At 38.3% G+C, this 16599-nt stretch overlaps 1 protein-coding gene across 1 annotated transcript in view; it reads right to left on the reverse strand.

Moving 5' to 3' along the window:
* The window catches only part of mad1l1 (mitotic arrest deficient 1 like 1), a 52310-nt gene extending 36523 nt beyond the window's left edge, over positions 1–15787 (reverse strand). Inside the window, exons 1-14 of the mRNA XM_058641486.1 lie at positions 15646–15787; positions 15033–15187; positions 14789–14929; positions 14472–14651; positions 14247–14371; positions 14062–14143; positions 13256–13386; positions 12042–12156; positions 11875–11936; positions 6979–7065; positions 6178–6322; positions 1693–1833; positions 1344–1400; positions 64–155 (exon numbers count right to left, since the gene is read on the reverse strand). Coding sequence (XP_058497469.1) covers positions 64–155; positions 1344–1400; positions 1693–1833; positions 6178–6322; positions 6979–7065; positions 11875–11936; positions 12042–12156; positions 13256–13386; positions 14062–14143; positions 14247–14371; positions 14472–14651; positions 14789–14929; positions 15033–15176 — 1502 coding nt within the window. The 5' untranslated portion in view covers positions 15177–15187; positions 15646–15787. The remainder of the gene's footprint in view (positions 1–63; positions 156–1343; positions 1401–1692; positions 1834–6177; positions 6323–6978; positions 7066–11874; positions 11937–12041; positions 12157–13255; positions 13387–14061; positions 14144–14246; positions 14372–14471; positions 14652–14788; positions 14930–15032; positions 15188–15645) is intronic.
* Between the last annotated feature and the right edge of the window lie 812 nt (positions 15788–16599).

Consider the following 16599-nt stretch of genomic DNA (forward strand, 5'->3'; position numbering starts at 1 on the left):
AACTTTGATAGCTGCGTGTTGGGGTTGTGTTGTGTTGCGTTGCGTTTGTGCGCGCCAATGTACCTGAGTATGCTGACCTCCTCTTTGGTCAGTAAAGCGCTGCGGTCACTTGCAGAGGCCTGCTGCTTCTTTACAGACTCCAGCTCCAACTCCACCTGAGAGAGACAGACCACAAATGAGCCTGGTGCACTTAGTATGTCAGACCACCTTTGGCCATGTGCCTGGCAGAAACCTTTCGTCTCAAATACATCTCGACTACACTCTTCCAGTGCTGCCATCAGACATCCAGACAACTGCTTTATCCTGAATTCACAATTAGTCCTGACTCATTTTTATTTCACAACGTCATGATTTTTTTCTCCCCCAGTGCTTTTTATTCTGTGTACATCTTAGTTAGTTTCTCTCTGATTACACTCTCCTCCTGACAATTATCCCCCATTTCCATTTGCACAACCGCTTTCCTCTCTGTCTGACAGCATCTGTCTGTTTCTTAGCTCATCCTCACTCACAGTCTTCCCAAGACGAGTAAGTAATTACCGCTACACCAGGTGGATTTCACACTTCAATACTCATTGCCATGGCTATGTTGATGTCTCCTTGGTAACAAGAAGCCATGAAAAAGAAAGGGGATCATAGAAGTGAAGAGACAAAAACAGAGTCACAGTGTCTATGTCACATATGCCAACACATTATCCCAGATTTCTATCATGACTCAACACAACAGCAGTTTACTATTCAGGAACTTCTCCAACCTATAATTAAAATTAAAATTACGTAGCAAACGTATCAATTGAAATGTTAATGTCAATCACAGATCGAGTTGGGCACACACTTGGTACCTTTTATCAGTGTTTTACTCACTTAACAAAATAACTTAACACTGGTTACAGTTGTGAAAACACAGGAGCAAACTTTTCATTTTTAAACTTTCAATGCCAGAACCCACTCACAGACCACACTATCCTGTCGCAAACAATTTTAAACAGAAATGTCCACATTTAATAGAACATTTCTTTTCCCCTGTCACCATGTATCACTGAGTATGCATGTCCCTGTGTATGCGTCTGCAGGACGACCTTCATTGTTAGTTACAGTGTATAAATGATCAGTAATAGTCAGTGCACTGGCCACAGAGGCAATAAAGTATGTTTGACACACAGAACTGCAGCCAGGATAACTATTGCAACACAAAAAAAACCCAGATACATTCTTAAATGTGCAATATAGAACATTTCTCTACCCCTCTGACAGTGTGAGTAATTACACAATCTCTATAGTTTAATTTTTTTATAGCATGCATCCCTAATGTTTTTAACCGGCACACAACACTGGTGTTTACTAACCGTTTGCAGCTGCAGTTTGAGTGTCCCCGTCTCTTCTTGTGCTTTAGAGAGCTGGACCTGAAGGAGGGGGTTAGAGATAAAAGTAAACACACACAAAGTTATTTTTCGTCCTATGGATTTACAGTATTGACAGAAACCTCGCAGGTGAGCAGAATGGAAGTGGGTGCAACCATAATTCAAGAAAAATGTGCTGTTCATTCATTTTTGAAACACCCCAGCCTTCATCACTAGTAAAGGTCTTCAATGCATCTTCTAAACTTAAGTTGATTCATTTCTAACAACACACTTGACTATATGGAAGACTGAGAAGGAATATGAGTTTCGTATTGAAGTATAAGTGCACACATACCTCCATCTCCGCATTGTGATTTTGCGTCTTTTGCAGCATTTCCTCGGCCTCTTTGAGCCGCTTGCTGAGTTGAGGTGAATACTCGGTGGGGGCCAACTCGCTGTCATAAGACTCTAGTATCGCCCGCATCCCATCGCGCTCCTGCAACACACACAAGCAAACAGAGATTACCACACAACCCTACAAAATCCAAATCCGGCTGCAAGATCACCAAGAAAGAAAATTATGAACTTAGATCATTTTGTGATATCAAATATGTAATATGTATGTGCATGAATAAACAAGCATTTATTTTCATATTCACTTAATAAGTTTGAGAGGATTTTTAAATGAGTAAAACAAGTTCTGATTTCCTGGTTGTTAAATGTGATTTCATTTCTTTGCTTCATATAACAAGAAACCATTGAAACTGAATCATTCTGTTTTGTGGACAAAAGAAGATATTTAAGAACATCATGATTTCTGACATTTTATTCACCAAACCAAATGAAGAATTTATTAATCAGGAGAATCCTCAACAGATTAAACGATTATGAAAATAATTGTTCTTGTTTGTCTGCTGGGTGTGTTCACAGAATAGGTAGATGCCTTTGTAAATAAGGAGGCTATGAGGCAACTGTAGATTTCTGATCAAAAGTTCGAACAAAAGGTTGGTGATTTGCATTTCTTCTGATGTAATAAAACAAATTTAAAGACAAAATAAAAATAAATCAGGGCTGTGACAGAGAGATCATGCCCTGTAATACATCCTCAACACTGTAATCTGTCCATTACATCAAGTAGTTGCTTTTCTTAGAGAAGAGAGAATCAAACCTCTTCAAGTCAACATCATCACAAGTGTCACTCAGACTGACACAACATCTCCAAGTAGCATTCAAGTCTTGTCAGTCTGTGTCTGAATAAAGCTACGGCAAAAAGGCTTTCCAGTCAAAAACTGTTCACATGACCATGGTGATAAGGGATATATTTAATCCTACTAAGACTTAAACTCAGGTCTACCAGTAAGAGACCTGAACCCCTACCACTCTGAACATGTATGACAAAAGTCAATGTGACAAATGAACTTGCATGGCAGGAAACCACTGAATGCAGTGATATTAATTATTTATTTGCCTTGTACAAAATATGGAATATTTACAAAGTTTGAAAAACAAAATTTCCCTGAATATCTGATTCTTAATTGGCTTTGCAGTCTTTGGGGCAGTTTTATGATAATCAGAAGCTCACAAAGCTACAAAGAATGTTTGCTTTGATGGTCTCTCAAAGGCACCACTGCACTGTGCCAGCGTTGCAGAACGGTCTGGCTGCACCCATTATCTTTCTGCTATTGGGGGAAAAACACTCTGGTTTGTATTTGTTCTAAGCCTGGGATACATTAGTGGTGCTACTTCAAAACAGTGGTGAGGGGGCTTGTTAAAGTGGAACAAAACAAGGCCCATTTGCACATGGTGAAGCAAAATGTCTCATTTTGGCCAAAGAAAAGACCTCAGAACAGTAAAAAAAAAAAATGGATAACCATGTGGTTGCACAGTCCAAATCTGTGTCAAAGCCGCTCAACATGTAGGATTCTAGTTCGGTGACAACAGCAAGAGAGGGACAGCAGGATGCTGTGTGAGACACATGGCCAACAGCAGGCTGAAACAAGTACAGTGAGACTGACTACTAACATACACTACATACACTGTATGTAATAACAGTTTAAAACTCTTTCACTCCATTTACACTCTCTAAAATTTAACATTACAACCATTGATTCACACAAGTAAAAATGTTGACAAAACACAGAATATAATTTATAAAACATTTGCATGATGAATGTTGTAGGACAAGATAGGTGCCAAAAAAAAGACGCAGTAGATATAACAATACAAAAGAAATATTAGAGCTTTGAAGCACAAGTGGGACTTCTAATCAGTGTAATCTAATGAAAAAAACAGGCAAACAGTCCATTTTTCACCGTCAGTCAACACAGTTCAAATGATCGGTTTCCCTTCTCTCCCTGTACTGCACTGATACGATCTTATGATGTGAATCAAAGTAAAACTGACACTTTGCTTGATTTAATTGTTTCTAAATCACACTTTTACAGTTTGTATTGCATTTCAAAGCCAATGCAACGTTTAATTTCAGATGTCTCTGTAATGTATTTTCTGCCTCTTTAAAGCAATTGCCTTGTGTATGAATGGTGCTCTATAAATAAACTAGCCTGGCCTGAGTAGGCTGCATTTTGTGGCAAAAAATATCGTACCTGCTGGTTGCAAGGACTTTTGGATTTCGGAAGTTTTATAGCTCAATAGCCTAATAGAATTAAACAGCCATGTGAAATAAACTGTATGGTGGGTGCTAGGTAGTGCTGTGTTTCTAGAATGGCTTAAAAGCATCTTGCAATTGTGGAATGTAGTTCTATGCATAAGCCATACAGCCGCAATTTCCCAAAGAGATTAGCTGATGGGGTTCAATCAAAAGACAAACTGATCTAAACAGATTTAACGTTTGGCTGACCAGATTCAGCCTGTAATTAGCCAGAGCAGAAATCAACATAATCAATTTTAAAGTGACAGCGTCAGGTTCTTAAAAAACACTATATTTAAAAACTCCCTTAATTCAACTTTATTTGGTTTGGCCATCATTTGTCCATTTGTCATGCCAAATATCCTTGTGAGAACCTTGGGAAGAAAAGACAATAAAAAACAACAGGAAGACGGGGGAACACCGATAAAAGCCAAAAGGTAAAAACACACTTAGAGGTCAGTGTGTATGATTTTAGTTTCTATCCTAAACAACAGGCCCTTGGGATATTTACTGTCTATTAATGTGTAATGAAATTCACTCTCCATCTAAATCAAAAATCTGCTGGCTTTTCTTTGATAAAACTTTCATTTTCAAAATAATCATGGAGCAGGAAGACCGAGTGATAACACTACCATCACTGTGACTTTTTTTAAATTGCTTTTATGTCAGCTGTTTTATCCATTTGATAGAAATGTGACTGTGCGTCTAATGGATCTGTAATTCTGTCCCACTAAAGTATATAAGAAAACAAACATGTGAAAAATAGTAGAATAAGGGAGACAGGCAGAAGGAGAACAACTAGAAATGTATTCTTCTCTCTACTTACTTAAGAACTTTAATCAAGGTTCTGCAGAACGAGGAATTTAATCGTCACCGATTTGTGAGCAAATGTTGCTGTAGTCTTTCCACATGTTTTACAAACCAAACAGTTACAGCTGACTATTTTAAAAATGACCCATGGATTAACAGTGCTGTATGTAAGAAATGTATCAAGTCATTAAAACAGCCATAATATGGAACTATGTTAACCTAAAGACTTGCTACACTGATAACTGCAAGTAAACTCAAGTCTCTGGCGAGGAGGGTGGGGGTATTTTTAACATTTGCAGTATCTGTTTTAAAGTCTATTTGCTTATAGTACTCAAAGCTTCTTTAGATAGTTCCTTTAAAAAAAAAAAATGTTTCAAGCTTTAAAGTTCAAGTGCAAAACCTTGATCACCCACAGTGGCCCTGAAAGTAATTACCACAACAATGTGGTTCTGATTTGACCTAGTTTTTCTCCACCATCCCTCCCCAGTCGCGCGCGCGCACACACACACACGCACGCACACGCACACACGCACACACAGGAAGAGACTTTCTACAGTAATTGGGTAAGCTATGTGTTTATCCCTCTTTTTCCATCGCATTACTTCCAGACTCGTCCAGAAAACTAAGGCCTGTGAGGTGCAGACACAGGCGGACTGACACAAGCATGTAGTTGGGCAGCTGTTCAGGGGATGCTTGGTTGCTGTTGGCGGGAACAAGCATTTTCTATATCGGACATGCACATTTATAAAAGGCTAAAATGACGATTGTGATAAAAAAAAAAAATACAATTGTGAAGTGGGGGCCTCTTGGTGTTTTCAGCCATGGTGCTGCTGGATGAAGCGGTCTGACTTTACTCGCACGGTGTGCTACTGGTATTGTATCAAATAAATGTTTCTTTATTACATGATATATAAAATGTCTACCTCTTAAATATAAATAACATGAAGACTTTAGTCAATTCTTTAAAATGTAACTAACGTTTGATATTTTCATTAATTCATTTAATGAATAAATTAAAATATGAAAAGTTAGTTAAATTTTACTAGTTAATTGTAGGAACCTGCGTATGCGAGTGCTGTGTGCATTTTTTGGACTAAGAGACTGAACATGTTGATCTAAGGAATTAAACACACTGAGAAATCCATTCACATTGAAGTGCACACATGAATTGTAGTGTGTGGGCAAGCAAGACAGGTGAGAAAGAGAGAGAGCACACATGTCTTCCATCGACCAATCATAGAGGATAATAGGGGACAATATAAATTCTGTACCTACCAAGTGTCTACCAAGTTCACCAAGTGTTTTAAGTAAAATGTAACCGCTGTATCATTGCAGTATATTATGAATGGCTGCTAATGTGTCTGTAAATTGAGGGGCAGGTACCTTTGTTAGTAACAGTATTCTCTTCTGCAGTCGTCGGACGAGAGAGTCTTGTGTCTCCCTCTTTTTCTGCTCCTCCAGAGTCTTGCTGCGCTGCTGGGAAAGCTCTGTGCGGAGCTCAGCCTGCGAGCACTCCACACTCCTTACACTGACAGAGGAAGATAAATGAATAGGTGGAAAGTAAGAGGGTGTGTGCGTGTGTGTGTGTGTGTGTTTGGGAGTAACAACAGTGCATAGCCAGAGAATTAGATAAATTCTTAAAACAACCCAAGAAAAGCAATTAAATAAAATTTAAAATAATTATAATATAATACTCCATAAGTCTGGTCAATGAGACAATAACTAAACTGGGGGACAATTACACCACAAGCTCCCTTCAGTGTCCCCTTCCATTCTGAAGTTCCTAATATTTCATAATGAGCCCAATACACTACGTCCAAAAAGATGCTTGTTAGATAATCTACGTTTTCTTGCCTACACTTAGGTACAGCATGAATGTACAAGAGCATGTGTGCTCATCACCTCAGCTTAAACAGGACAGGTTTAATTAGTGAATTCCCCAACTCTTATTCACAACCTCTCACACATAGATAGTAGTGGTTACTGTCAGGAGAGCTATCAGAATCAGGACCAGTTTAATTAACTTTGTGACAATTAAGGACTTCTCAGAGATATGCTCTAATAGATCCATGGTGTGAAAAGGGGGATGGAGACAGACCGAATTAGAGAAAGGGTTGAAGGCAGAGAAGGATTGTGTGTCTGAGTGTGTGTGAGAGAGAGAGTGGTTGAGGAAGTGTGCGTTACCGGCTGTTGAGTGTGTAGTTCTGCTCTTTCAGAGCAATTTCTCTCTGTTGGATCTGAATCACCTCCCTGGACAGATCGTCTGGTTTTCTACAGAACACACACACAGCACAGAACAGTTTGTATACACACGTGTAAGGACACACAAACACGCACAATAATAAAGAAAAATAAAAAATATATATATATATACATATAAAAAACAGACAAAATGAAAAATAAGAGAGAAAATAGATGAAAATGACAGAGTTTCCATATTCTTTTGTTAGTTGGTCAGTGGGGAGCTGTGGGAAATAAAATAACATGAGCAGCAGAGTGAGAGATGAAAGCTGGATAGTGGTCTAAATACTGGTCATACTTCTGCAAAATAAACTCACTCCATGGGAGGGATTGAAAGATTACAAAACATAAAACGAACAACAACACAATGGGAAGGCAAAAATACAGTGGGTCTTATACTCCTGACAGAAATATGGCACATCACCTCCCATTGCTAAATCCTGCACTATGGACCTATGGATCCTAAAAATGTGCCAAATCCCTTTGATCTCATACATTATTATGGCGGCAATTTATGATTTTTTTGATTATTAATTAAACTGTTGACTGTTTTCTCAAATTTTCAATTAGATGTTTGGTCTACAAATGGTAAAAACACCTCAAATTGAGAAAATCCTCAAAATCCACATCCACAAAACACAGATAGTGCCTTAGAGAAACCAGAGCATATTCATAGTTAAAATGCACTTAAGAAACACTCAAACAATGATGATCAAATAACTGATAAATTAGTAATTGTTGCAGCTGTACACTAGGATATTTAAGCTGTACATACTGCATTATTTGCTGGAAACAAACTGTTAAACTTGCGCAACAAAATGTGATGTAGCTCACTCACTAGTGCAAATCGACTGGCTCCTAGTTCAGAAAAACACACACAATCAAATTTTAGCTTTGGCTAGAGACAGTCAGTGTGGTATCTTGAGAGCTGACCTGGTATTTTGCTGCAACATTCAGCAGTCTACTGAGTCATATGACAAATTAGGTACATGGAAGCAAAAGGCTGAGCAGTCAAGGTTAACATCAAGGTTGGAATATCAGAGTATGCCATCATGGGAAAGTTTGGATGGCATGGATTTATCACCACGTCCTTTTAGCAGCGTGGAGCCTTATTTATGGAAATAATCTCATGACTAAAACATGAATTAATGACTCATACGGTAGAATAACTATGGTAAGGTAAGTTATTCCAAATTGCCCTGAACACAGGAGTTTTTTGTTGTTGTTTTCCAGACAGAAGTAAATAAACAAACAAACACATCCCTATAGGTGTTGGAAATAAAAGGTCATTATTGGATTTGTTGAGGTGCAACACGGTTAGAAGCAAATGAGTTGTCAGGATAGTATAAAGCTACTGTGAACACACTTCTGAGCACATACATTGACTGAGTAGAGAGAAGTGGTTCTAATAACAGAGTTTACTCCAGAGTCTTGTTAAACTCGTGTGCCCAAATTTAGAAAACGATTTGTGGTCACAAACCTGAAGACAAAGCCACTTTCTGTTTGTTTTCAGACAAACAAGGGACCATTTTTAAAGTCAGCTGTGAAATCAATCCCCCCCTTTACAGATCACCATATGATTATTATTTGTGCATCTAATACTAAACCTTTGAACTGTAATTTTAGCAATGACATGAAAACAAATTCTGAGCAGCACTGGGTACAGAATTTTTACCATACATTTCTCATGGAAATTATTATTGTACATTCATGCAATTAATCATGTTCTTATTATCCACCAATTAGAATATTTTATGATCATTTGAGGGATAGTTCAAACAAAAAATGTCAAAAATGGTGTGAAATTAAACACCCGAGTAAATATTGAGTTGGGGAAGTAACACCATTATCGCCAATGTTAAAATACAAAGTCAATTGTGAACTGACTTTTCACATGAGGCAGATTTATGTCCAATAAGATAATTTGCTCTCACATCATCCTCATCTTCTTCTCATATATTTCACACACTGTTAGAGTGAAATTAGATTAAGATGGACTGAGAGGTTGAGTCTAATCATTATTTTTATTTGTCATTTGTTTCATTTTCAAAACGCAGTGGTCCTCAGCACCACTCCCATCACATACCCTGGTATAAACAGTAGAACAGTATTTCTGATTTTCCTCCAAGTGCCACCAAAGGAAGCTTGCGTACCACTGGTAGAAGACATACCACAGTTTGAGAACCATGGATATAGTGGGGTTGGGATTAAAACAATACATACAGTATATAATGCATCCTGGCAATTTACATACAAGTCTAATTTATTATCAATTTTGTGATGCGCATAGCATAACAAGCAGAGACTAAGAACATTTTATTACCACATGGAATCAAATCATCAATTGTGCCAACTTCAAAACATTCTCACTCTACACAAATATTAGCACCTTAAACCTCATTTCTAAATACACCACATGGACTTGCCAGCATGTGCCCAATTAGCTCCATCTCTACCTGAAAATTATTCCTCCAGCTGTAAAAACATGAGACACCCATATACTGGTTTCATTTCTGTGTTGAGCTGGTGCATTTTGTTGTGAAAAGGAAACACATTTCCAGAAAATCTCCCCACACATATTGTCTCTTCGACATTGTTCCACAGAGCAGCCTAATCACGAGACAATATTTTCATACTGCTGCTGTGGGTTTTCAATTGTCGAAAAACATGGATATACACATAAGCAAGTGAAATGTTATCAGGCTACGAAACAGACGGAAAGGAAACAAACACCAGCAACCAGCCAACTGCTGGCAAATTCATGCCGCGGCTGTGAGCCTCGTCTGTTCCACCAGGGAGCCACATTGATTGTTGCTGTTAGACACAGTTAACTTCAGCCCAAAAGTTATTCTCCTCCCACGTAACAGCACAACAACACTAATGACCACCCCATTGTAGCTTTTGTCCAAGGACAAAGACATAATCATCAAATGTAAGTGTAAGGTTCTGATGCAGAAAGGTTTAATTTGAGAGAAAGAAAAAGAAATGTTCAATAATATGACCTACTGTTTAATCAGATCGCATGGAATAAACTGGTGTAGCCATCTGTCACCAAGTGACCCGTCTACCTGCACAAAGCCTTCCCATGTTCTCACAGCACATGACCAACAATAAACATTACAACAAGTCGGAGAGGCTGGAGAAGAGATGACAGCCATAGATGTGAGGGAGTCACAAAAAACAGCCAGAGATTGTGCACTAAAAACTCCCAGCTCCACAACAGTCAAAGGCGTCAAGAGTTTTGGGGGGACGGTGTGATAAAAAGGGACCTTGAAAGGGTTTGGTAGGATGTAGAGCAGCAACTAACGATTATTTTCATAATCGATGAATTTGTCGATTATTAAGATTAATCCAGTAATCGCTCGGTCAGAAAACACTAAAAAATGTTCATCAGTGTTTGTCAAACCTGGAAATGATGATGTTCTCAAATGTCTTCTTTTTGTCAACAAACCAAAATGATTCACTTTTAATGATTTCTTTGTTCCAGAGTAAAGAAACGAATATATTTGAGAATATATTCACATTTAAGAAGCTGAAACAATCAGAAATCTTGTTTTAATAATGAAAAAAGCTTCAAACCGATTCATCGATTATAAAAATAGTTGACAGCTCTAGTTGAGTTGAGTTTCAGCTCTAGTAGAATGTATGATTTATTTTTAATATAGCCTTCCATTGCCATCTTGTCCTGAATTACAAATCCCATTTTAAACTTCTGCAACACAGTTCTGTCCCAGATTAAAAAAAAAACCTTGTCCAATTAAATTGGACATTAAACAATCAGTAAAACCAACATCACCACATTTCTAAATGTTAATTGGCAATGTGCAATAACTTTAGATCAGTATGACCATCACATAGAAAGCTGCCCTTTTGCAGTTGTAACAGCCACTGTTACAACCATCTAAACACCCTGAACAGTTTTGCCAGTCACACAACCCCAACAAAATGATTACATATAAAGTAACAGTCAACCGTTCAGTGACAGTGACACACCCTTTCAATTAATGCTTTTTCTTGATTTGAAATGCTTCTAAAATTATGTAGTAAACAAACGGCGTAGAAAAAGCCCACATTATGTTTTATATTTTAGATAATTCAAAGTAGTCACCTCATGCTTTGAAGACAGCTTTGCACACTCTTGGCATTCTCTCAGTCGGATTCATGAGCTAGACACCTGGGATGGTTTTCAGTTGACAGGTGTGCCTTGTCAAGAGTTCATTTGTGAAATTTCTTGCCTTCTTCAGGAGTTTGAAACCATCAAATCAGTTGTGTTAAAAATCGGTAAGGTAGGGTTGGTACACACACGTGTATATTCAATTGAGATTATTTTTATAACCCAAATATCATCCAAGGTCTAAATAGCTGTAAATTCAACAAGTGATGTTAGGTAGATTATGGAAGACTAAATGAAGTCTTGCATAAGAAAAAAAAAACTTACTTTTAATCCCTAATATAACTTTTTCTGTCTGTCTTCCTGTAGGGTTGAAGAGTATAGGCAGATATGCCGAGTGTTCTGTTTAGTATTCCATTAACATCACAGCCAGACTCAATCATAGAGAAAAGTATGTGCATGTGTGTGTATGTACATGCATACATTATAATCCGTCAGAGCTGCTCCACTGCTCACACGGAAACATGCAATCATTCTCTCATTACTTTTGACTGGATGCTTAAAGTTACAGTCATAGCACTCATAAGCAGGCATTAAAAAAACACAAACAACTTAGCCTCAACCCACAGTAATGGTGATAACCCTGTTGTTTGAGTGACCAGAGCTCCACCTAGTGACAAAGTTCCATACTCATTTTCTCTCACAGTCAAATAGAGACAGTCTCTGACCTTATGTTGAGTCCAGTAGATTGCTCCAGGTTTTCCCAGGCTTGAAGCTTCTCAACAAGTCGCTAGGAAACATCAGGTTACAAGTTAGTTGATGCCGTAATAATATAACAAGGGAAAACACTGATATCCCACAATGAAATTGAAAGGAATACCATCTCACAACTTGCCTCTTTCTCCAGTTCCATATTGACCAGCTCTTCTCTGGTTTTCTCCATCCTCTCCAGCTTCCTCCTCAGCCCCTCTACCTCCTCTTTCAGCAGGCTGCAATTTTCTCTGCTCTCCCTAAACAGAGTGAACAGAGTTTGGGATTTAGTGCATGATAGGTAACAATAACACATTCACAATGTATATAGTGAGATCATAGTAACTACATGCACACACACAACATGTAAACATCTAAAAATGCAGTGACTCAACTAGCACAGATAATACATGTTCACCAAGTTTCTCTTTTTTTTCCCCTCATGCTTTTAAACAGAGTAATACTATGTGCCTAGTTTGAAGGATCCAGACACAATACTGGTTAAGACAGCCTTCACCTGGTGCTTCCTGGTGTTATACTGATTATCCTTCAGCATTTCTTGTCTTCACACATTATATAGGTACACGTTAGGGGAAAAAAAAGAGACTGAGAACATGTGAAAAAAAATTACATATGTAGAGTAATGTTTAGGCGTGTCTAAAAATATGACTTCACCATGCACAGGAGCCATAGTTAGCATAACTCCTCATCAAACACAGTGTCAATATAAAGACTCTCAGCACCTTTAACTGCAGTTTCACAGTCTCCTAAACTACAGCCTGAGACAAATTTGTCCCGCAAATGTGTCTTACATGGATGTAAAAAACACAGAAAAGCTCTGACACTTTATCTAAAATTACATAAAGATGAGGAAATGAAGTAGAGAGAGAAGAACAGAAGGAGCACCAAAGTCATGAAAATGTCACTTCTCTACATGTTTTAGCGAAGCATTTATGTTGATATTCTGTACAAACACTGACACACTCCCATTTAAGAAGGTAGACCAGAATAGTGTGTGCAATGGCTGTATCGGCCACACCTCCCACCATCTCCGATCAAAGAATGAATCTGAATTTCACATGATTAAAAACCTAATTTTTAAACACTTAGCAACTTTTTTACATTACCCACATTTGGTAAGGTGGTTACTAACAGTCAGAAGGGATATTTGTATCACTTTAAAAGGGACTTTACAGGGACCGTGACCAATCTAATCTGTTAACATGGGCGCCAAACATGACGCCCAAAACATGACAGAACACAGCAGTGACCTTCATGCCATGCTGCCAGTGTAAACCAAAGTTTGTCTAGTCTACTGCTAAACTATTTGGACAGCATTCAAGAATCAGTGGATTTTACCTGAGAAAGGCGTTATCATCTCTGAGGTGCTTCAGCTCCTTCTCCAGATCTGGAACCTTGGCCGCCTCCAACTTGATAGTCTTCACAATTGCAATGTCCTGCTCCTGGAAGACAAGACGTCTCTCCAGCTCCTGCCACAAGAAATGAAGACATGACGGGGACAAAATGCAGTCAGAGCAAACATTTAATGCCTGTATGACACATACAGATGTTGGAAGAACTGAATTATTTTACCAGTTCATGGACATGAATATTCATTGTCTAAATATAACATAATATAATATTAAGGAAAACCAAGGTAAAATAAAAACATCTCAAGCAACATCTGGTAATTGGAAAATCTAAAAAAAAATTCATAAGTGGGCTCACATGTCCAAAGCACTTGAGTCAGTCTATAATCCAGGTTTCTGAATGTACTACACAGGGGAGTACTTTTCTAATTTACCAATTAATTTTTGTACAAGCTGAGACAATGCTGTTCATACCTCGGATGGATTTGTCTTCTCAAATGTATGGGTAATGAGAGCAATGAGAGCAACATGATGTAGAACCACATCTACATCACATACATTCACACAACTCGGAAGCATATGAATAAGAAACTTGGCAAATACCCGATGACAGCACAACAGTTATAAAAACAAGCAGTAATACCTTGTTACAGTTATAACAACAAAGTATGTCAACAATGATTGCCTTTTTGGTGCCAGCAGATACATAGAAACCTCCTGGCTGCACTAGGAGAACAAACTGACTCACATCAATTCCAATGCCACAACTCTATCTTTGAGGAAACAAAGGTGTACCTTAATCTTGATGATGTGTTCGGAGCAGGACGACTCTGTAGCTTGGAGATTTTGACAGAGCTGAGAGATTTCCTGATATTTCCTGATTTACAGTAGCCATCAGATACAAGAATGTGGTCAATAAATCACCAAGCATAAACATAACATACAACTAGATAAACAACAGTCTCTAAACATGTCTGTACCTGTGTTGTAAATCAAGCTGTTCTTGCAGCTTCTGGTTTTCCAGGATTTGAGCTGAAATTGCTGAGTCCTTACTTTGAATCTTCTGTTTCTGCTCTCTGATCTCATCCCTCAAAGAAGTTATGGTCTGGAAACATATGCAAGAAGTAAGGCAACATGAGTAAGAGATGTGACCAAAGTAGAAAATAAGCATATGCACAATTGTGTGTGTGTGTGTGCATGTTTACCTGGTTAGCAGAATTCAATGTAAAATCTCGCTCCTCCAGTTTCTTGTTCAGGCCCTCCAGATTCTTACGCAGAGCATGATTTGCATCGACTTGTACCGATAGGTTCTTCGCTGCCTCAGCCTCTCTTTCACCTAACTTTTTTATTTGTCCCAAGAGGCCCTGGTTACGGTCAACCTCGTGCTGTAACAAAAATTTGAGAGAGAAGTTTGCAACACTTGTTATTCCATGTAAGATTTTCTTTTTTTAGACGAGGGTAAAAGAAAATCCTGCAAGTTAAATGTGACATAGACGCATGATATAAAGACAGAGGGATGTACCTCTAAATTCCGTGCGCTGTCGCAAGCAGCCCTCTCAAGTTCAAATCTGGCTCGCTTGTGACTAAGCTCCATCTGCCTCTTCTCCTGGTCCAACTGAAGGTAGCGATTCTTTGACTGAACCCTCTCTGCAGCTCCCAAAAACTACAAGAGAAGACAAATCAGTCATTGCAGACGTTTCAAGTTGACAGTCCTTCTTCTACATGGCTTATTTACCGATGATGCCATCATTGTCTATATACTGTACCTCCATGCTGCGTTTGTACTGATTCTGCAGATTTCCATTTCCTGCAGAGTGATCGGACATACTCTGTGGGTGTTCTGAGTGGCTGATGAAGGAATTGAAGGACTTCAAGGTTGTTAACACTGTGGTGTCGTCTTCTAAATCCATTTTCGGAGCCACTGGTGGTTGCAGCACATAAAGTGAAGATTCAAAGAAAGGGAAGGAGCCAGATTATGTTAAACAACACTGTCGACCACCACACCTTAGATATTTCAGTAGCTATTATTAAAACAATAAATAGATAAATATAGAAGCTAGATAGAGTTCATAGTGTCAACGCTCTGCAACTTATATGTTAGCCAACGTTTATTTCACCTCTCTAAAGTTATAAAACTATAAAAGGTCAGCACTAAGCGCTAACAAAAGCCAATATTTAGTCGCTCTTTTTTGTTTATACCATACAGATTTTCCATTTCGTTCATGTGTTTTTCTAGTTTCTCTGTCTAAAAATGTTCCACTCTACTCTTGCATGGCTTACATTAAAACAGGACGAGGGCTAGTCTGTGCAGTGAACTTGCTAGACGGTATCAGGCTTATCTTCACTGTATTATACCTCGTTTAGTAGCAAAGCCCTCACCTCAGAGTTGTTGAGTTGTTTGTGAAGAGCAGCACGTTTAGTTCCAAATAAATGATGTCCACACTGTTGTTAGCCTGTTAGCTTGGTCATTCAGCACTGACTGCACACAGATCCCTCCAGTTTAGCTCGAATAAAACGCGTGTGCTATCGCGAGACCGTGATTCTTCTTCTTCGATTGTTAATTGGCGGTTGGCAAACAACGTTATGGTGTATTACCGCCACCAACTGGTACGGTGTATGGATCAAGACAGCACGCAAAGAAACTAAACCTTTATCCCCTGTATTGTTTTGATTAGACCAGATACTGTCAGATAACGAAATGTGATTTTATAACATACTTCTCGAGAACTGTTTCATAAAACGCCTATAAGGTCAAACTGTACTTTTATATACCAAAGTCTTTTTTCTGTCCTAATTTCTTACACTTAACTAGAACATGTTACTAAATTGTTTCCTTTTGAAAACAAAATTCACATTTATATGTTTTACCTTGATATTATCCTTGCATATTTTCCACTTCTTTTAGTCCACCTCACTTCTCCCACTTTACTTCTTCCTTTTCTATAAAGTCATCTTCCTTTTCTCTCTTCTCGTTGCTTTTGCCATCTTTCCTTTGTTCTCCTCTTAATCACATTTTGGACTTCTGTTTTACTGTATATCACAGTCAATGTTGTTTTGCTTTGAAGATATTCTTATCAGCACTTTCATTCCCCTTAACCACACACACGGGGCCCAGCCAAAAGTGGAGGGAAACAAAAAGTATTTGACATGACAGTTTGAAGAAGACTGTGTGACCTTTTCACGTGAATTCACGTCACTCAATGCTTTCAAAATTAAAATAAATCCCCCCTGCACTTATTGTTTGCTTTTAAGTCTTAAAATTGGTGAGCTAGGTTTTTTTTTTGCTGAATTGCTGTTCTCCCAATTTGACATTAATGTAATAACTGAGTACTA

Source organism: Solea solea, chromosome 10, assembly GCF_958295425.1.
Source record: "Solea solea chromosome 10, fSolSol10.1, whole genome shotgun sequence".
Taxonomy (NCBI): Eukaryota; Metazoa; Chordata; class Actinopteri; order Pleuronectiformes; family Soleidae; genus Solea; species Solea solea.